Genomic DNA, 22,489 nt, shown 5'->3' on the forward strand with positions numbered 1-22,489 from the left:
AGTCTTGTTGCTAGAGTCCAAATTCCCCTAGAAACCATGAATTGATTTAAATAAGAGATTGGAATATGAATAGGAGAGGCCTGAATATAAAGACAAGTAATAAAAAGTAGCAATAACAATAGATTTGTAGCCTTATGTAGCATCTGTTTTAGATGGGGTCAGTGACCCCCTTTTGAAAGTTGGAAAGAGTTAGAAGAAAAAGGCAAATAAATGAAAAACTATATAAAAAAAAATAATACAGACCGATTGAAAAGTTGCTTAGAATTGGGCCATTCTATAACATACTAAAAGTTAACTTAAAGGTAAACCACCCCTTTAAAAAGTAGGGGTACAGGTTAAATCAATAGAAAACAGGTAAACTTTTCAATTGGCTGCCACTACTGTTTTGTCCTACAGATTATCTTTAGCTGAAGGATCACTTTAGCAAGGCATCTATTCAAAAGGTAAGTTATTACTAGTACTTTAGGTTTTATTGCAAATGTATTCTGTTTTTGTTTGAGTTACCTTCTAAGCACAGCTGGACGAAGTTTCGGCATGCTTTTGGCGCCTCTTTTGACCACAATTCAATATCAATTTCTCCAGCAGTTGTTTTCAGCAAAACCTGAAAAAGTGGTGAAAAGAATCATTTAGGTGGGATTACTTCCCCTTCTTGCCCCCTTTATTTTTTGTTTCAATCTGTGGCATACAGTATCATAGGAGTTCACACCAGCTCTTCTTCACACTTGAAGGCACCACATAGTGGCAGAACTACCGGGTACATCAGATAGCTGGAAATGGTCTGAAAATGACAATAAAATAGATCTCCTTGTTTTTTTATTAGCGATGTGTTCTTTTTGGTATTTCTGACCTTATGGTCAGGATTTCTAGAAACATCTAAAAGCCAATCCTTGTAACTACATTTCCTGCAAAGTACGGTAAGTACACTTTACGCCAATAGCATCAGCTGTGTGAGGAATTTATAATACAGTACAGCTATTATAGCATAAATGATAATAATATGGCCAGGAAAACAGGAATTGGCTTATAGCAGTATCGTTTAACCTAAGCATAGGGACCTAGAAACTGCTTGCTATTATTATTATTAACAATAGTATTAACAGTATTATTAGGAGAAGGGCAGGGGAGGAGGAGGAGAAGAAGGGGAAGGAGAAGGGCAGGGGAGGTGGGAGCAAGGTTGCCAGGTTGGCGGGTTTCCAGCCAAATTGGGATACTAATTTAAAGCCCAGGCTGGTTTTAAAAGAACAAACTAACCAAGGTATGGATTTGGGCTACTTTTTGGGCTATTGGCTTGTTTGTACTTTAGAAACCAGCCAAAGTTTTTCTTGTCCTAATGTGTCAAGCCTGTGTCTCCCAGTGCATGTTGGGTAATGTAGTTTTTGCTTCATTTGTCGACTGTCAAGTTTAATTTAAGACTACAATACCCAGCATGCACTGGGACTGACTTGTGAAGTTATCGGATTTTAGGTTTTGTACCCCAGTCTCACGTCCCTCTTAAGCCTTCTCACATTTTCCGGTGACTTTTCTCAATTTGACAATTTTGGGGCAAAAATCTATTGGCCACCAAAATGTCTGAAGGTTAACCTGTTTTACCAATCTTACTGAAACTGTATATGTATTAGGGCTTTATCGGGCCCTCTACCTCCTGGACCCCCTTTGTAATTACGCCCCTGGTGACGGGTGAATTTGTCCCATTTTGCTTCATGGAAAAATTTGCAAATCAGTATAAATTTGAAATTAAGCCTTTTTCAAATTTTTACTGATTTGCAAATTTTTCCATGAAGCAAAATATAGAAAAGTTTTTTTCATTGCACATGTGCTATTTTTTGGGCTACTTTTGAAGTGCCTCTTGGCTAGTTTTGGGCTGGTTTTGTAGCCGACTTTGGTTGGTTTTGAAAATTGACAGGTACCTGCCCAGCGTCCCCACATCGTTGCACACTAGGCAGGTGCTTTTCTGCCTACCCCTAGTTCAGGCCCTGCGACAAACTACAAAGGTGCCTCAATTGCGAACGACTCCTTTCAACCAAATCTGCATTTCACTACTAGTGAAACCCCCCGTGTGAATATGGCACATGTGTTACAGGCAGTATAATCCAACCTCTGAATGAATTTACAGGACAGCAGGAGGCGTCTCCATTGAAGCAAACTCCTCTCTCTCTCTCTCTCTAGGGTTGACACTTTTGCTGGCGCCTAAACCCGAACAAAGGGGGTGGGGCTGATCGCATGAGGGTGGAGCAGTGGTGACATATGAGGCAGATACATTCAAGTAGGTGGAGTTATGTTGCTAGGGTGGGGTTATTGCATCACTAAAGGCCCCCATACACAGACCGAGTCGTCAGCTTATTTGTTCGAGTGGGGGACCATCCGAGGAGCGACCCGATCTATATACGGCCGAAAGATTAGATCGCAGCCTCATCTGTTTGTTGATCCAACTGCCCGTATTGCTTCCATTCTGATCCGATCGTTGGGCCCCATCTCAATGTGGGAATAACGCCAAACAAGCGGATCACTCTGTGTACGACTACCTTTAGATGCAACTAGCTCGATTACCATCCAGTTTTCTCAATGTTGTAAACCAGACAGAAAGTTTTGATGTCCAGTTCAAAACCACACCGGCGGCAACCCTATATCTTATCTATATTCTGCCTGATGAGTAGGGTTGCCACCTTTTCTGGAAAAAAATACCGGCCTTCCTATATATTTATCTTTTTTCCCAATTAATAACATTGGGTTTAGCCATCATTTTTACCGGCCAGCAACCCTACTGATGAGTAAAGCCCAATCCTTTAATTACAGATATGGGATCTATGATACAGAAATCAGTTATCCAGAAAGCTCTGAAATACAGACATGCTTATTTATAAAAACAGATTCTTATTTTTAATTGATTTGCTATTTTTTTTTTTGTTTCTGTAATAAGACATTAACCTCACTTGATAATTAACTGGCCAGATTATTGTTCGGTTTTCACAAGGCTGAAATAGGAACTGGATACTCGAACAGGCCTTAGAAAAGCCGAAAATTCTGAGTTCTTTTGTCACTTTAGTATTTCAGGGACTTTGCATGCCCTTTACTAGATATTTCAGCAACAGCAGGTGGGAATCACAGGCTACATATTATTTCTGCATCCCCTGGTTTCTTACCTTGCCGTTTGACGGTGGCTCCTGAATATAAATATTACTCATTGTTGTTCAGCTTCTTGCAAACAAACTCCAGCGTGCAACCTGACAGCACGGAATCGCCCACATCCAGCCCCAGAGGGGTGTCCGAGAAAATTCTGATTTCAGAATCACTGCTAAACAGACAAAAAAAAAGGCGCCCCACCTAATTATATTATTGTACACATTTTCCGACCTGAAAGCTCCAAGATAACAAGTGTCTAGCGCTCCACAAGAGTAGTATTTCTGTTGTATTGCTTGTACTACCACCTTTCTCTTGTGGCCGAAAGTAAACTTCCGGGAAACAAAAGTATTCATGTGCGTGCGCACCGCGTATTCCATCCGCACAGAAACAGGTCCCGGAATTGATTGAGTTCCGAGGAAGTCAATTGTTTAGGAGGCGCGCAGCAACTGTTTGAGGGGTGCGATTTTCTGTATTTGGTCGCTGAGAATCGTGACTTATGGCTGTTCCAGGTTAGTGTTGATTTATAGAGTAGATTTATTACAGAGGACGTCTATAGTACAGGCTCTAGTGGGAACCGGAAAGTCACTGCAAAGTGTGTATGTTTGTACTGTGCACATTTGGGATGTCCAACCTGTGGCTCTCCAGCTTCTCACCTGCAATTCTCGTCATCAGTTCCCTGAAAGTCATTATTTTATGCCCGAGATCTCCAGCCCCGACCCCGGAAGCAGAGGACAATGTCTCCATCCCGCAGTTTCATTTGGGTTTTGGCTTCAGCGTTTTTGGCGGATGTTATCAACAAGCAGTGTTCATAGGGAGCAAGTTGTAACATGCTGTGTGTGTGACTGCTCGTGCTGCACCTTGCTGCCCTCCTTTAGCATATATATTATATGTATTCCCTGTTCATAAAGAATTGTTATTGGCAGACCCAGGAACACGTGTCCCCCAGATATAGGCATGTAGTTACAGGATTAATTCATTTGTTTCAAAAATCCTCATTCGTGAGTGTAAGGAGGGCCCTTCCGTGGGCACAGGCAATTCTCATTGATATGGTGCCACATGTGCCGTAGAGTCTAAAGCAGACATGTCCAAATGCGGCCCGGTTTCAAATTTACACCAGCTCTCAGCCTCCATCATGAAATTAATAATAATGTGGCCCGCCAGCACAGTGCAATCAGGAATTAAGTAGCTGTAGCCGCAATATTTGGGCACATTAGTGAAATGATCTGCCACTTGGTCTATACAGCTGCCTGTGTGCTGAAGGTGTTAGTAATAGACACATAACAGCACATAGTGACGCGCCGCTTCACATACATCTTTAGGGCTGTAGGTGCAATAGTCGTACTGACATGCCAGTACAGTAAACATGGGGGCCCATTTACTTAGCTAGAGTGAAGGAAAAGAGGAAAAAAAACTTCGAATTTCGAATGTTTTTTTTGGCTACTTCGACCATCGAATGGGCTACTTCGACTTCGAATCGAACGATTTGAACTAAAAATCGTTCAACTATTCGACCATTCGATAGTCGAAGTACTGTCTCTTTAAAAAAAAAAAACTTCGACCCCCTAGTTCGCCACCTAAAAGCTACCAAAGTCAATGTTAGCCTATGGGGAAGGTGCCCATGGGTTTTGAGGGTTAATTAACCCTCGATATTCGACCTTAAGTAAATTTGCCCCTAAATGTGCCCAAATATTACTGCTACGGCAACGTAATTCCTTGTTTAAATGAGTTAAATGAATGTCAGGCTGAATAGTCGGCCCCCACACATTTTAACCTCACCAAATCTGGCCTTCATTGCAAAAAGTTTGGACACCCCTGGTCTAAATAAAACTTTTCATGACAATAAGCCAAACTGCCCCCATGTGCCAGAAGAGACGTGCCTAGGGTGAAACCGTGTGTGGTGCTGGCGGCACATACTTCTTTTCTCACCTACCCCTAGTTCAGGCACATGTCCCCACTACTGGCAGCTTCCTCTCCCGTACACAAACACCAGACGCACAAACCAACACCAAATATCACCAACACCAAACGACACAAGCACCACACAAACGCCACACACACACAAATGACGCACACGCCACACACACACATAAACGCCACACACACATAAACCACACACACACACAAACGTCACACACTCTGATAGGGCAAACAAACAATTATGTAATGGTGGCTCAAGGAAAAAAAGTATTTACTCAAATATATAAACCATCTGTATTTTGGAGTATAGTTTTACTTTAAATAGCTTGTATTGCTGTGTGAGGTAGTGTGTTCTGGTTAAAACTGATTTACTTTACTCTTGATAAAGTTTTCAGTCACCTTTTTATTTTAATGGCTGGAGAGGCCTTGATAAAACAAGGGCGAAAGGGAAGCAGAGTACAAATAAACTTTTGGACTGGGAAGAACCGTATCCTCCACAAAAGATTCACCCAAACATGTCTAGCCTCATATCAGATTTCAAAATTAAATATGAAAAATTGATTTCAGTGTAGGAGTCTGCTGGAGCAGCACTATTAACTGATGCATTTTGGGGAAAAAAACATGCTTTCTCGTGACAGAATCCCTTCAAATGAAATGGTTTTGCCAATGATCAAATGCATGCTTCAAGTATTTGTTCTGCTACACTTCTGAAACCTATACTCGCACATCTGTGAATGTTATTGCCTTTTTTATATGCCTTCAACCTCTATATTTAAGATTTGTAACATTTGACTACCGGTAAGAAGTGTTTGCAGTATTGAAAGCTAATGCAATTGACCATATTTGTTTTTTTATGTATTGTTGTTAAAAAAGGTAGCAAATTTGTTGTCACTCATCTTGCTGAGAACTATCATGAAATGAAAAAAAGTATAAATAGTTGAACCAGGGTTTTTTTGCACCATATTGCAGAAAATAGATAATTTTGACAGTTTCTACTCCTCCCCTTCACTTTCCAATCCTTCTATTGTCCATTTGCCAAGTTTCCTACTGTCGACTTAGAAGATTTGACACATTTAAAGGAGAACTCAACCCTAACGTTAAAAAACGCCACCCCCTACCTTACATAGACCCTCCCCCCAGCCTAAGTGTTACCCCGGGCAAATGCCCCTAACATTTTACTTACCACTCGGTGCAGATTCAGGCATCGGATTTCACGAGTGCCATCTTCAGCCACTTCAGTAATCTTTGGAATGAGACCGGCTCTCCAATTGCATATGCGCCGCCACGCCGGTCTCATTCCAAAGAGAAGAATGATGCCCGTGAACAACGATGCCTGATTCTGCACCAATGGGTAAGTAAAACGTTAGGGGCATTAGCCTGGGGTAAGACTTAGACAGGAGGGAGAGGGGGTCTATGTAGGGTAGGGGGTTTGGGTTTTTTTTAACATTGGGGTTGAATTCTCCTTGAAGAGGGTCCCAAAAGTGAAAAGAGTTTTATGGACAAATAGAAGCTCTTTAAGCACGAGTGGGTTGTCCAGTTTATTCTGGCCTCATCATTTTGTGCCACTTGTCTTGGTTGATAGGCATAGTAAGTAGTCTCACACACCGTATTATAAGGACAGTGACACCTCAGTGCTTTATGGTCCTTGAGCTCCTGCCATCCTACGTGTATCGTGCCATTGGACCCTTCATAAGAGGACTTTTTTACATATATATATATATATATATATATATATATATATATATATATATATATATATATATATAAAATTGTCTGTGGTGTCCGCACTCCTTAGCTTGTGAGCTCGAGGTGCACGATCAATAAATCATAGATAAAGGTTGGAAGGATCAGCACACTCCATTTTGCGATGAACAAAGTGTTTTTTATTAAACACACATAACTCCAACGTATAGGTTCCGCCTGGGATCCTTGATAAAGGTTCCCAGGCGGAACCGAAACGTTGGAGTTATGTGTGTTTAATAAAAAACACTTTGTTCATCGCAAAAAATATATATATAACCTGAATCAGATGCTTGCACTCTGAACCAGTTTTCCATAAACGTGGGTGCAGGGTCAAAGTATTTATGTAAAGTTCAAGAGGATCCGCACTCCTTGGTTAGTGAACCAAAAATATCTTTTTATATTTATATATTACCGACTTTTATTACATTTCCCCATAAAAGAAAGATTAGAAAGGTAGCAGGGAATCCAAGAGAATAAAGACACTGGAAGGGATGGGTGAAAAAACCATCCCTATTTCTTTGTGCAAAGACTCCAGTATCCAGAGACTGCAGTAGAGGGCAGAGCACTTGTCTCCTGAAGCTTCTAAGTGGACTGTACTGTCAATAAAATCTGGCTCAGTCCCAGCATCAGGGCTGCAAAGGAGCTTAGCGGAGAGTTTATCCTTAATAACTGAGTGTAAGGAGGGCCCTTCCGTGGGCGCAGGCAATTCTCATTGATATGGTGCCACATGTGCCGTAGAGTCTAAAGCAGACATGTCCAAATGCGGCCCGGTTTCAAATTTGTACTGTCAATAAAATCTGGCTCAGTCCCAGCATCAGGGCTGCAAAGGAGCTTAGCGGAGAGTTTATCCTTAATAACTTTCTTTGAACTTGTGATTTATTATATTTAGGGGAAAAAAATCTAATTTCTAACTTATGTAAAATGTATTTTCAGAATCCTTGCCTTTGAAACATCATTATGTATTTATAAAACACACAGAAGACTTATACTCACCCCCTATAGCTTACTGTATATTTCTGCCCAAATAAGAATTCTCATTTGAGCACTTTTGCAATTTACATTCATTATTATACATTACGATTAATCTTGCAGTTCAACTGCTGCCTTGAGCTTTCTTCCTTCCTATACCAATGGTTAGTCTGCATGTTCTCACTTTTTCTTTTGTTTGGCATGCACCTGATCTTTGAACTTTGAAAATAATGAAGTTTGATTTTAAACTTTTTGTGGTTACATTATACTGTTTATTGACTGATTGGAAGAGTGCAAGCTTTCACAAAACTATAATCATGCATAATATATTCCTCCTAATCATGCATAATATATGCATTATGTATTCATGAAGATCTTGAATATATTTTGAATGATAGAGAGAATATTTAATTTAAAATCTCGAAAGCTTGCATTCCTTTTTTTTTTTTTGTCTGAACGATGGCTAACACGGTACAGTGCTCAAGCACATTTAGAACATTATGATTTTTTTTTTTCTTCTATCTATGCAGTAAAACCCCAATTTTACATTCGCTAGTGAACTGCATCAAAACAGTTTAAAATCCAGCAACTTTAGTCTTGCCATAATGTTCTTTCTGAACATAAAAGGTTCTTGCTCAACTCACATACATTGTGACATGAGTAGCGGTGAGAACCTGTAAGTCCTGTGTTGAAATTTTTTTTTTTCTGCTTTTGGGTTGGCCTGGTCTGAGCAATTTGGCAGTTATCCACAATGTTTTGGACAGTGGAACGATCCCTACCAAGATCATAGTAATCTATAACCTCCTTTATAAAGGCCTCAGAGAGCTCTTTGAACTTATGCATGGTGATACCGCACTTTCCAACAACAAAATAATAAAGAACCAACCAACCTTAATGTCTGAGGTCATGATATTTGTTATATCTACTGTATATATTTATTATATATATGTATATATTCTAAGACCTTTATCAAGAATGATCTGTGATTTTTTTTTTTTTTTTTTAAAAATAAGTTCCAGTGTTCACTTCGCCTTTTTAAGTAGGTTTGCCACCTGTTCTATTCTGACCCGGACAGGATTTCCTATGATTGACGTGGCGATCAGGCAGTCACTGATCGCCACATCCTAGTCCCGCCCCTTACATCATGACCTGCCGCTAACATTATGACCCTACCCCATTATGTCACGGCTCCACCCCCTGCCCGGAGTTCTACGAGACAGATGGTGGCAGCCCTATTTCCAGGTAATTTTTTGTGTGCAGCTTTGCTTAGTAGCACCAGGGTCATTTATTCTATTTCGGTGGAGCCCTTTTGATAGATATATATATATATATATATATATATATATATATATATATATATATATATATATATATATATATATATATGATCCTAATGTGTATCGAAACGTTGGAATTAGGGATGCCTTTTTCAACAAGATTTGGGCAAATCCTTCTGCCCATCCGAATCCTAATTTGTATATGCAAATTAGGAGCAGCAAGAGAAATCTCCTGACTTTTTGTCACAAAACAAGGAAGTAAAAAAGTTTTCCCCTTCCCATCCATAATTTGCATATGCAAATTAGGATTTGGTTCGGTATCCGGCCGAATCTTTTGTGGAGGACTCGGGGGTTCTGCCGAATCCAAAATAGTGGATTCGGTGCATCCCTAGTTGGAATGCACAGTGGAATAAATATTCACTAAAAAGAAAAATTGGTGTGCGGATCCCCTTGACAATTATATATATATCTATATATATATATATATATAACAAACAAGGGAAAGTTATGCTCACCACTATTTTTTAAAACCATTAGGCGGGGGTGCAATGAGGGTGTGACCACAAAATACATATAGTCAACTACAAGATTCCTCTGCACTCAACCCATTATCAAATATATTTAAGACAGCGACATTTTGTGCATACTGCTACTGAAAAATGCCTTACCCTTTAAACAAAACAGGGATTGTTTGTCCATATATTGCAATATATTTAAGCTGGCCAACTACCTCAAAGTCATCCCATATCTGGCCAGTCCTACGCTTAATTTTCAAATTAAAAATTAAGCGTAGGACTGGCCAGATATGGGATGACTTTGACGTAGTTGGCCAGCTTAAATATATTGCAATATATGGACAAACAATCCCTGTGTTGTTTAAAGGGTAAGGCATTTTTTAGTAGCAGTATGCACAAAATGTCTCTGTCTTAAATATATTGATAATGGGTTGAGTGCAGAGGACCTCTTGTAGTTGACTATATGTATTTTGTGGTCACACCCTCATTGCACCCCCGCCTAATGGTTTTAAAAAATAGTGGTGAGCACAACTTTCCCTTGTTTGTTATAGTTGTGCAGGAGCAGTGACCAGCTCCGTGTTGTAGCTCCCACCCCTCCCAGCTATAGTCAGGTGATCCCACTGGTGTCTAATAAAAGGGCAGCCAAGTTTGGGAGTTTTACTTTGAAAGCAGCTAGTAAGTTGCAGGTAAAACTTAGTCCCTTTGTAAAATGTATAATTAAGCAATTGAATTCTTAATGAATCAGATGAAAATTAAGCGTAGGACTGGCCAGATATGGGATGACTTTGACGTAGTTGGCCAGCTTAAATATATTGCAATATATGGACAAACAATCCCTGTGTTGTTTAAAGGGTAAGGCATTTTTTAGTAGCAGTATGCACAAAATGTCGCTGTCTTTAATATATTGATAATGGGTTGAGTGCAGAGGACCTCTTGTAGTTGACTATATCTATATATATATATATATATATATATATATATATATATATATATATATATATATATATATATATATATATCCTTTGTGAAAGATTCGGGCGAATCCAAATCCTAATTTGCATATATAAATTAGGTGTTTGAAGGGGAGAAAAAAAATCTTCCTTGTTTTGTGACAAAAAGTCACGTGATTTCCCTCCCGCCTCTAATTTGCATATGCAAATCAGGATTCAGTTCGGCCGGGCAGAAGGATTCGGCTGAATCCGAATCCTGCTGAAAAAGGCAGAATCTCCTGGCCGATTCGGTGCATCCCTAATATAAATATTAATAGAGCAATGTAAGAGTGTGCATTTAGCCCATGCCTGGACCCGACCTTGTATTCTATAAACATACATTCCAGTGGATCTATGTAGTGCAATTTTATTTAATCCAAGAGGTATTCAAGTCCAGCTGCATCCATATAGTAAGCTTCTATACATTGTCATATCTGTTTTTGTGAGGCTGCTTTTATTAGGGAACGTCACATGCAAATTAAGCCAATACATAGCTTGTCTGAATACCCCTAATTCAATTAAGATGGTACCACCAAACAGGGCACAGTATTACTTACCTCCAGAGTCTGCCTTTCTACGTTCATGAGTTAATTCTGTTACTCCAAATAGAAAATATTTGAGAATTTTTTTTATTTTCGGTGTCCGTGCAGTGCCATTGTACTCAAACACGTTTTTAATTTATTTTGGATTAAGATCTCTGTGCAGTAACCCAAAGCAATCCTATTAAGCCAGGATTGCTGGTTTAATATAATCAAATGAAATAAGCGCACTGTTGGTTATTATTTTATTACATACATATTAATATTGCCTTTCAGCAGTAGTGTGCTCGTGTAACAGTATCGCACAGCTGCACACACCTGTGCAAGGGGGAACCCTCATATCATTATCAGTCAGTGCAGCTTTCACACTCATAAATATTAAATGTATGATTCTGAAACTCCATATCAGTGAATAAATATTTAATTTGAGAGCAGTCCCTTTCACTATCAAAAAAATTATATTTATTGATGTTTCGTGCCTTTTTTATTAATGCATTTAGTTCATGCAGAGTAGGTACAATTTCAAACAGCTGGCATTGCCTCTAGCACAAGTACTAGATCACTAAAGGAACAAAGTTAAACCCCTTAGGGCCCATGTACAGAGCACTTGCATCCAGAGCAATGTTCTTTGCATGTTAGACTATGCACCTTATGCTATATTTAAAAATCCAGTGCTAGGTGCAGGCTGCAGTGCTGCTGGGCATAAGGGAGCCCTTTACTTGGGGGCTAATTAATAATAATGTTCAAGCCTTTGGCCTCAAGCATTTGGGTACTGAAACAACGCACAAGCATTGCTATATCAGCCTCCCATGTGGAAATGATAAATACAGGGCACCTAGCTCCACTGGTCCTCTCTAGCTTGCAGATGTAATTTAGTTTCAAGATGGCATTTCAAAGGATGCCCTTGTGTAAACTCTTGTGTCCAATTGAAATGAAATGGGCTGTGTGGATTCTCTTTAAATACACCATTCTTCTCTTCTGGCTAGTCACATCTCTCTTGTAATACATTCAAGTTTTCTGCTCAGGTATCAAAAAAATAGAGAAAATACAAAACCCAATGAATCCACTTTTCCACAAACCTGCACAACATGGATCAATTTCAGACCTGTGCTATGGCACTAAAGGCCCCTATACACGAGCCGATAAAAGCTGCCGACAGACCAAGTCGCCAGCTTATCGGCCTGTGTGTTGAGCCCCCCCCCCCCCCCCGACGAGATTTCCCGATCGATATCTGGCCGACAGTCGGGCAGATGCCGATCGGGTAGGTTAGAAAATCCCGTCGGATTGCAGCCGCTTCTTTTCGTTGATGCAGTCCCGCGATCTGACCGCCTGTTTGGCCTCCGTTCTGATCGTTGGGCCCTAGGTGGCCCTCCAAAGGAGTTTTATGGCCTCTAGTCTGCTAAAGGGCTCCATAGACTTCATTGTAGTATATCATCATAATTTTAAAGGGGAACTATAGTGAAAATGAAAATTTAAAGGGGAACAATTGTGAAAATTTAATCATACAGAAATAAGAATACAATCAATTAAAAATTCTGTAACGTTTCTGAAATATTTTATCTTCACTATCCCTGTCTCAGCATCTGTGGTGCTTCATTCTGTCTTCGTGCAGCATTTGAGTGTCATATATTTATTGACAGTTAGATCCAATATATCTTATACCGGGGCTTCATTTCCCAGCAGACGAATTACAGCTTATTCAATTAACTGATTCCAGTACAAACAAAATGTAACAAAATAACTACCTATTGTGCTAATTCTGCATCTGACACACAACCACTGCATGAAGACAGAATGAGGAGAAACAGATGCTGAGAGAGGAATAGTGAACATAAACTTGATTATTTCAGAAACAATAGTTTTTAAATGATTGTATTTAGAAAGTTTCTTATTTCAGTGTGATGAAGCTTATATTACATTTTCATTTCCGCGATTGTTTCCCTTTAATATAATCAGACCCTTGAACATGATGCATAAGTAATAAGCAGCCCACTCCATGTCATCAGTTTAACAGCAATGATATAGAGTAACCTTGAGACAGGTAGTGAGTGTCTTGATACGAGGCATAAGGAAAGCACAGTTCTATGTAAATGTCTTAAATTTTTTCCATTTCAGAGTTTATCCATGTCACAAACATCAGACAGAGGTTAAGGCAGGCTGTGTGTGCAAACTAGTCTGGGACAGACCAGGAGTCAGAAACCATGACATGAAGCAAAGTAGAGCACCCCAGGAATTGGCCAATGAACTACAGTCTCTGCATCTGGTTTTTCTTAATGTGGGTGTGTGTTCATTGACGTCCTTTGGTCACACTCATCGGCAATATCCGTTTGACCTTACAATCCCTCTATATAAGTGTGATATAAGTGGAGATAGGATGTCACAGACATGTGTATGTTAAAAGCACCTGTCACACATAGATATAATTTTAGATTATATAACCACCCAGGCTAGTTTCTGACCCAAGCCTTGACTGATATTCCTACAATTCTTTGCAAAATGTCCTTTAATGTATCTGTTCATGTTCACCACTAAAATCCCAGTGTACAGACTGCCATCTTCTAAACTTACAATTCAGGTCCTACACACTGGGTTTTACAGAACCATAGGTAGAATTAAGCAACATCTGCTGTATTGCACTGGACTGGCAGGGCACCACTTTGTCCCTTTAGAACAGAGATCCCCAACTTTTTCAACCTGTGCGCAACATTCAGAAATAAAAGGAGTTGGGGAGCAACGTTAGCATGAAAAATGTTCCTGGGGTGCCAAATAAGGGCCATGATTGGCCATTTGGTAGCCCCTATGTGGATTGTTATCCTACATTGAAGCTCTGTTTGGCAGTACATCTAGTTTTTATGAAACCAAAACTTTCCTCCAAGTCTGGAATTCAAAATAAGCACCTGCTTTGAGGCCACTGGGAGCAACATCCAAAGGGTTGGAGAGCAACATGTTACTGGTTGGGGATCAGTGCTATAGAACCATGTGCAGTGCCATGACAAGTTAGATACTGGGAGCACCGAGCAGGCTTCTATTTGAAAATCCCCTGTATACGGAATTAATCCCCTGCACTCTCGGGAAAAAAAAACTTTTAAACTTTTTTTTTTTTTTTTAATTTTTAGATATTTTGGGGCTCTTATACTAACACTAGGAAGATTTGCACCTGGGTAACGATCCATAGCCACCAATCAGATGCTTACTTTTGTTGTTTTACTCAAGCTGGCTGAAAAAAGGTTATCATTGATTGGTTGCCATGGATTATTACCCAGGTAATAATTTGCCCAGTGTTAATCAATAAGCTCCTTCTTATAAACGTAGGACTTTAGCTATCTCGCTATAGCGTCAAAGAAATGGAAGCACCATTTCCAAAATGTCAGATTTAATAGAACAGATTAGCTTTAATTCTGCTCTCGGAGAAATTGGCATGGCAGTCGCCATCGTGAAAAAACACATGCGCAGATTTAAACCTGTTTTCTGTATATTGTAAAAAATGGAAACCTAAATCTAACTTTAACTTTAAAAATGATAGCTGCTTCTTTTAAGCCAGTCTGACTGTGCTCTAGCATTGAACAGTTTTACTAAAGGAAAAAAAGAGCATTGTAAAGCATTCAGCGTAAATGCAAATTGTTGTATGCAAAAAAAAGCAGATCTGAATTCTGTATAGTCTCCATTTTCGTTCAATCAATTAAAATAAAGGGAACAGTGAATGGAAACAGTAGGAGAGGGAGAAATGATTTTCAAGCTATTTTTTCATCTACAATGCATGATGGCACTTAATGGCCTTTTCCAAGAATTTGATGTGATTTAGTTCAGTTTATAGTTCAGCAGGAGTCTGGAGTGGTGATAAGACTATTCACTCAAAAAGCCTTTATGTTCTAAAAATGCATTTCCTTTTATAGTCAATGGGGTTTTCTTGTAAAAAGAGAGGTCAAGGTAGTTCTTACAAAAAAAAAACATAACATCGGAGTGTAACATCTTTCCGAGATGAAAAAAGAGTAAAATGAGAGTGGATTTCAACATTAGTATTATACATGGAGACCAAGAAGCTTTTTATTTATTTTTTTAAGTTCGCTGTTGATTTAATTGAAATGTTTAAAGAGACAAATGTATAATATTCATGTTAAATATATTTCCTTTGTTTCACTCAGGCTTTATATTAAAGTGCCATTGAACTGTCTTTGCTTCCAAAATCCCTTGCGTTATAGTGTGGCCTAATATTAAGAGGCACATTTATCAAAGGTCGAATTTAGAATTCATGTGAGTTTTTTTAAAACTTCCCTCGAAATTTATTAAAAAAATCGAATTTGTTAAACTCGGGTGAATAAGATCGCCCCCGAAAACTCAAATCGAATTCAAACCGTTTTCCTTTTTTTTTTTCGGAGAAAAAAACTCGAATGTCGGAAAGGCTGCAAACAACTCCAAATTGATCCCAAGATGTCTCCCATTGATTAAAACCGCAATAGTCGAATTTTAATTTTTTTTTAATCTATTTATTTATGATTGTTTGTCAATAAAAAAATAAAAAGCAAAAAACAAAAGTGAAAAGGTGTCGAATTTGAATTTTTAAAGGGCCAGAGTATGATAAATCTTGGAAATTGAATTAGAATTTTTAAAAAACTGTAATTGAATTTGAACAATTCCCTAGTCTAATTTGACAGTTTTGGTCATAAAAAAACTCAAAAAATCGAAACACAAAGAAAAATTTCACTCACCACTATTGTTATTAGCAGTCATGTTTTTTCCATTCCTTAGTTTCTTATTATTCTACTATTGTGTTGCATATCAGGCTTTTTTTGTACTAACCCCTTTTCCAACTCAAAAACATTCTAGAAAAATGCATTGTTTTTAAAAAATTAAAAAAATGATAAAGCTGTTAATAAAGTAAGCCAGTCTTCTGTTTTGGAGCAAGACTAAGTGGATACCAAAGGTGTATAAACTTCTAGTACTGAATATAACCATTTAGCTGTGTGTGCAAAAATTATGCAAATGTGTACCCCCTCCCCAGCCATTACACAGATCTCCCCCAAAGTCTTCCCTCATCCCCTGTACTTGGGCTTTAAATGCTGCCTTTGCATTTACAAACCAGGTATAGGAGAAGGCAGCCTTGCAAGGCAAAAGGAAAGACTAAGGGTGTTTTCACCTTTTAGTTATCTTTTAGTATGCTATGGCTAATTCTAAACAACTTTTCAATTGTTCTTCATTGTTTATTCCTTATAGTTTTTTAATTATTTGCCTTCTTTTGACTCTTTCCAGCTTTCAAATGGGCGTCACTCACCCATCTAAAAAACAAATGCTCAGAAAAGCTGCAGATTGATTGTTTTATTTCTTATCTTGCTATTCAAGTCCTCTACTACTCATATTCTAGTCTCTTATTCAAATCGCTGCATGATTGCTAGGGTAATTTGGACCCTACCAACCAGATAGCTGAATTTGAAAACTGGAGAACTATTGAATAAAAAGCTAAATAACTCAAAAACCAAACATAATAAAAAATTAAAACCAGTCGCAAACTGTCTCAGAACTCTGAGACAATACATCATACTAAAAGTTAACCCAAAGTTGAACAAACCCCACTCCAACCAAATTCTGGCTGATATTTTTTTATTAATGAATTTTCACCAAAAAATTTGTTGTGGGAAGAGAATTGGAAAAAAGAATTTGGAAAAAAAAAATCAGAATCGTACTATTATTTTGGATTATCGCCTGAAAACCACAAAATCTTTGGGTTATTGTACAAAACCCAGTGCAGATCAGGATATCTTCCAATTGCAAATGGGACATCTGCCATTGACTTCTACATGATCTCAGCAGGTTTGAGATGGAGTACTTTTATTCAGACTTTTAACACCATCTGAGTTTAATATATCCCGAAAAATTTTGAGGGTTTTTTTTTTCTCCTTTATAACTCCAACCAGAAAAATAAATGCCCCCCCCCTTAGTATGTGTGCCCAATGCTGCAGTGGGGGTCATTTATCAACACTGGGCAAATTAGCCCATGGGCAATAACCCATGGCAACCAATCAGATTGCTGCAATCATTGTTCTACTAGCAGCTGGCTTTAAAAAGCTAATGACTGATTGGTTGCTATAGGTAACTGCCCATGGGCAAATTTGCCCAGTGTTGATAAATGAGCCCCAGGGAGTCTTGTTATACGGAATACAGAACAAAGTGGGCAGGCGATCCTGCTGTGGACTGGAAGTCATGAGGTGCCTGATTGGCAGACCTTTTAGCTATATTAGATACAGACAACTAGTGGCCAAAGAGCCATACACTGTGCCAAAAACAGTCAAAAGGAAAATATATTAGAAAATTACTTACAGCAGTAAATAGAATGAAAAAAGAACAAATCACACAATAGTGCGGATACTTTCCTTGTCATTAATATTTATAATATAAATAATTGACCCTTTAAATTGAATGACCTATAATTCATTTTTTTCAGACATCATGTTATTTCCTGAATTCTCCTCCTAATTAAAAAAAACACCTTCAGATTTATGTGTATACCCAACTAGAATACTTAAGTAGAATTCACAAGGTCATGCTAACAATGGACTGATGCATAAAAAATGATTTGTGATGATAGCTCCAGCAATCTTTCAGCCCAGAGCGAAAATAAATCGAATTATCTTCCATTTTTCTTGACTTATCTAGGACCAACAAGTCATTCTTATATGGACAGAAATATAGAATTCAGTGGCAAAAAATAACTTAATGGTCCATCCAATCTACCCATTAAATGATAGATGATGGACAGATTTAATATAGATCTAACCGGGGAATCTAGAAGATTTTGTTTTCTTTTGCTATCAAAATGTCAAGTTTATATATATATATATATATATATATATATATATATATATATATATATATATATATATATATATATATATATATATATATATATATACCGGTATATATATTATAATCTGATAGCAGCTTGAGTTCATTAGAATGTGTTTGACAGCTTTAAAAATCTTAAGTCATGCTGCCAAATGGGGTGATTATGCTCAGTGCTGATACTGTTCAGCACTGAGCATTATAACCTGTTTGAATCCTTTCTTCCCAATGCAAATTTCTTGTAATGAGGAAAATAATTTAGGACAATTCAGTAGATTGTTTCATTTATATAAATTGTTTTATATTTATTTTGGGTTTAGCACTTTGGGGCATATTTACTTACCTCCGAGTTGGCGCCAGCGACGGCTTCGCTGACATCGCAAAACACTTCGCCAGGACAACGATAATTCACAAAAATCCGAAGTTGCGTCCAGGGTTCAGAACGCTTGCGAAGTTGCGCTAGCGATAATCCAATAAGCAGTTCGAAGTTACGATACTGATGCCTAATTAGCATACGGCGTGACATTAAAGTACAATGGACGTATATGTTGCAGTAATTTTCGCCAGCGTTAGTCACTTCGCCCTTTAGTAAATTTGCCCCTTTATTTGCTCTATATCTATCATTGATCATGTCAACTTTTTTCCTTTCTTAAAGGGATCCTGTCATCAGAAAACATGTTGTTTTTTTTTTTTCAAAACGCATCAGTTAATAGTGCTACTCCAGCATAGTTCTGCACTGACATCCATTTCTCAAAAGAGCAAACAGATTTTTTTATATTCAATTTTGAAATCTGACATGGGGCTAGACATTTTGTCAATTTCCCAGCTGCCCCTGGTCATGTGACTTGTGTCTGCACTTTAGGAGAGAAATGCTTTCTGGCAGGCTGCTGTTTTTCCTTCTCAATGTAACTGAGGATTATACTATAGAGCAGGGATCCCCAACCTTTTCAACCCGTGAGCAACATTCAGAAGTAAAAGGAGTTGGGGAGCAACACATGCATGAAAAATGTTCTTTGGCTGCCAAATAAGTGCTGTGATTGGCCATTTAGTAGTCCCTATGTTGATTGGCAACCTACATTGAGGCTCTGTTTGGCAGTGCACCTGGTTTTAATACAACCAAAACTTGCCTCCAAGCCTGGAATTCAAAAATACGCACCTGCTTTAAGGCCACTGGGAGCAACATCCAAGGGGTTGGAGAGCAACATGTTGCTCACGAGCTACTGGTTGGGGATCACTGCTATAGAGTGTTGTTCTTAGATCTACCAGGCAGTTGTTATCTTGTGTTAGGGAGCTGCTATCTGGTTAACTTCCCATTGTTCTTTTGTTTGGCTGCTGGGGGTGGAAAGGGAGGGCGTGATATCACTCCAACTTGCAGTACAGCAGTAAAGAGTGATTGAAGTTTATCAGAACACAAGTCACATGACTTGGGGAAGCTGGGAAATTGACAATATGTCTAGCCCCATGTCAGATTTCAAAACTGAATATAAAAATATCCGTTTGTTCTTTTGAGAAATGGATTTCAGTGCAGAATTCTGCTGGAGCAGCACTATTAACTGATGCGTTTTGAAAAAATGTTTTTTCCCATGACAGTATCCCTTTAAGTGTTTCTTTACATGACTGTGTCTTCCTTTTAACTTCAAGTATTCTCTAATAGCTCTAGAAATCTTCTGCTTTTGCGAAATGCTTCTTTCCTCTACTAATTGAATTCCATTCATAGAAAGATGTTTGATGGAGTCGGAAAACTAAGGTTGGGTGACCGAATACGGTTTATGGCAGATCAACACTATTGTTTAAAGGAAACAACAACTGCTCTTCTGCACTCAACTGTAAAATATTAAGCACATGAAGACATTTTGTTCCTATAGTTTGTTTACAAATCCGATAAAAACCCTGCATATATATAGGGTGTTATAACATATCAATAGATGTCAGCAGTGTGTGTAAGCTCTATTCTAAAAATAAAGAAACGGTTAAAAAATAATTAATGTGTAATAAATAAAGCCTTGATGGTTTAAGTAATGGATGTTCTTATTACGTAAACCTCCATCTGTGAGTTACAGGTCATCACCAATAAGCAACTTAAATGCAAACAGCAGTAGTGAAAATAATAAAAGCCATTTATTAGGACAAAAAAAGTAGCCTAACACATTTCGTGCCTTATTCACAGACCTCTTCATTTTCAAATTCAGTTCACTACTGCCTGAGATTTTGATGGTGAAGTTGCTTATTGGTGACAACCTGTAATATATCTTGTGTGACTTTTTCTTCCATACTTTTAGGGGCAGATTTATGAAGGATCGAATTTCGAAGTCTAGAATACTTTGAAATTCGACCATCGAATTAAAATACTTCGAATATCGAAGTCAAAGTATTTTTCACCGAATTTGGGCATCGAACGATCGAAGTAAAATCGTACGATCGTACGATTAAATCATTTGAATCGAACGTTTCGAACTATTTTAGCGTACGATCGAACGATTTTACTTCGATGTGTGAAGACTTAGAAAAATGGTCTGGAAGGTCCCCATAGGCTAACATAGCACTTCGGCAAGTATTGAAGTCGAAGTTTTTTTAAAGAGACGGTACTTCGATTATCGAATGGTCGAATATTCAATCAATTTTTACTTCGAATTGAAGTTGAAGTAAATTCGAAGTCAAAGTATCCTATTCGATGGTCGAAGTATCCAAAAAATTACTTTGAATTTAAATTTGTTTTACTTTGAAAATTCCCTCGAATTCATTTCGACCCTTAAATAAATCTGCCCCTTAATGGCTTAACATTAAACCACAGGGATAAACTAATATATTCATATAGTAGTTTTATGTTTTCGAACACTTCTTATAATTGCTTCCTAGTGGCCGTTTCAATAATTCCATACTTTTGTACCTCTAATTAAAGCTTTACCCAGTAAGTGCCCTTCGGTTTCCTCTTTCAAACCATAAAGCAGTCCAACTTCTCAGACAAGTGCAATAATGACCCTTATGATCATATTCGTAATTGTTTCAATGCAGTTCCCCGAAATATGTTTTATACCAGGACTAATGCAAGGTCTACTTTTAGTGATTTTGTCCCATTATGATCTACATCCATAAAAGCATTGTTAGTATTCTGTTCCATTGCAAATATTGTTTGAATACTAATTAATGAGAAAATGTATATTGCTATATTTAATAAACAACTATTTCTAATGTAACCTTACGATAGTAAATATCTGAATGAAAAGCATGAACTAGGAGGGTGATTTAGACAAGCTGTTTGTTGACAGTGTCTTGAGATCTACTGATCACCAACTAAAGCTCTACTGGTAGATCCTGATCTAACTTTTTTGTCCACCCCTGTATATTCTTGGATGTAGGACGATTAGTCTCAGTTTATTGTGTCATATTTTAAAGGAAAACTATACCCCCCAAACAATGTAGGTCTCTATTAAAAGATACTGAGTAAAACAGCTCATGTGTAAAACCCTGCTTCATGTAAATGAACCATTATCATAATAATATACTTTTTTAGTAGTATGTGCCATTGGGTAATCATAAATAGAAAATTGCCATTTTAAAAAATAAGGGCCGCCCCCTGAGATCGTACGATTCACTGTGTACACATACAAACCACATGTAAGGTCACATGAGCCAATTAAAAGACAGAGTTGTGCCTTTTGCTTCCTCACTTCTTCCTGTTACAGTTAGTGTTGTAGTATTTCTGGTCAGGTGATCTCTGAGGCAGCACACAGACCATCACGGAATGGTGGCTCAAGGCAAGAGATGTAAAAGGGCAATATTTATGTAAATATATATTCCAGTTTGGTAAGATTCTTTAATATGTCATTCAATTTGATATAAACTATCTGTTGCTTAAGTATTCATTTTGGGGGTATAGTTTTCCTTTAAGGTTTTATAAAAGGAGTTGTAAATTCAGGTTAAAATGCTCGAAGCAAATTTGATTCTAAAGTACTTTCCATTATCCTGTGGCGCTGATTGTATCTTGATTTGATGATCCAGTGGAGGAACTGTGAAAAAGATCGGCCAAGGAAAAAATTCTGAGGGTTTACTTTTCCTTTAAATCTTGCAAACATTTGTTGTTTTTTGCCATTTTAACTCTGTTATACGTATCACTTGTTCACTTTTTTTTTTACTGCAAATCAATTATTAATATTTAATTATTAATATAGACATTTGCAAAATTATCAGCTTCTGGCTTCCTTCTCCATTACCTAAATACAGAAATTGGTAGAGGAATGAAAGCAAACAGAATACTGCAAGTGGTACTGTGCATGTTTATTCACTACAACACTTTATTTACATACCCTTAATCCTATTGCTATACATCTGCCTCATGCCTTTATATTGCTAAACTACTCCTCGTAAGTGATGTGCGGGCCGGCCCGATACCCGCAGGTTTACCAGCGAGACGGGCGGGTTCAGGCCGACCTCGCGCTCTCCTTCTCTGGTGGCAAAATGGCGACTTCCAGGTCCCCCTGTCCTTTTTGTGACGTCATTGGCGGGTCGACCCGGGTATATAAAAGAAACCCGGAAGGCGGGCGAGTGCGGGTCAGGGAAATCCTCATTACTCCTCGTGACTTGTAATA

The 22,489-nt window shown here is 38.2% G+C and overlaps 2 protein-coding genes across 4 annotated transcripts in view; one reads left to right on the top strand and one right to left on the bottom strand.

Moving 5' to 3' along the window:
• Positions 1 to 3,450, bottom strand: part of cwc27.S (CWC27 spliceosome-associated protein S homeolog) — an 88,428-nt gene extending 84,978 nt beyond the window's left edge. Inside the window, exons 1-2 of one of the 2 annotated variants that reach the window (XR_005963982.1) lie at positions 3,141 to 3,450; positions 505 to 601 (exon numbers count right to left, since the gene is read on the bottom strand). Coding sequence is in view for 1 of the 2 variants with exons in the window: in NM_001092730.1 (NP_001086199.1) it covers positions 505 to 601; positions 3,141 to 3,182 (139 nt within the window). In the remaining variant the exon portion in view is untranslated. 2 annotated transcript variants of the gene reach the window in all.
• A 25-nt stretch (positions 3,451 to 3,475) lies between these two features.
• srek1ip1.S (SREK1-interacting protein 1 S homeolog) overlaps positions 3,476 to 22,489 on the top strand; it is a 28,601-nt gene continuing 9,587 nt past the window's right edge. The window contains exon 1 of one of the 2 annotated variants that reach the window (XM_018241528.2): positions 3,476 to 3,629. In XM_018241528.2, coding sequence (XP_018097017.1) covers positions 3,617 to 3,629 — 13 coding nt within the window. In that variant the 5' untranslated portion in view covers positions 3,476 to 3,616. 2 annotated transcript variants of the gene reach the window in all.

This window comes from Xenopus laevis, chromosome 1S, assembly GCF_017654675.1.
Source record: "Xenopus laevis strain J_2021 chromosome 1S, Xenopus_laevis_v10.1, whole genome shotgun sequence".
NCBI classification, from domain to species: Eukaryota; Metazoa; Chordata; class Amphibia; order Anura; family Pipidae; genus Xenopus; species Xenopus laevis.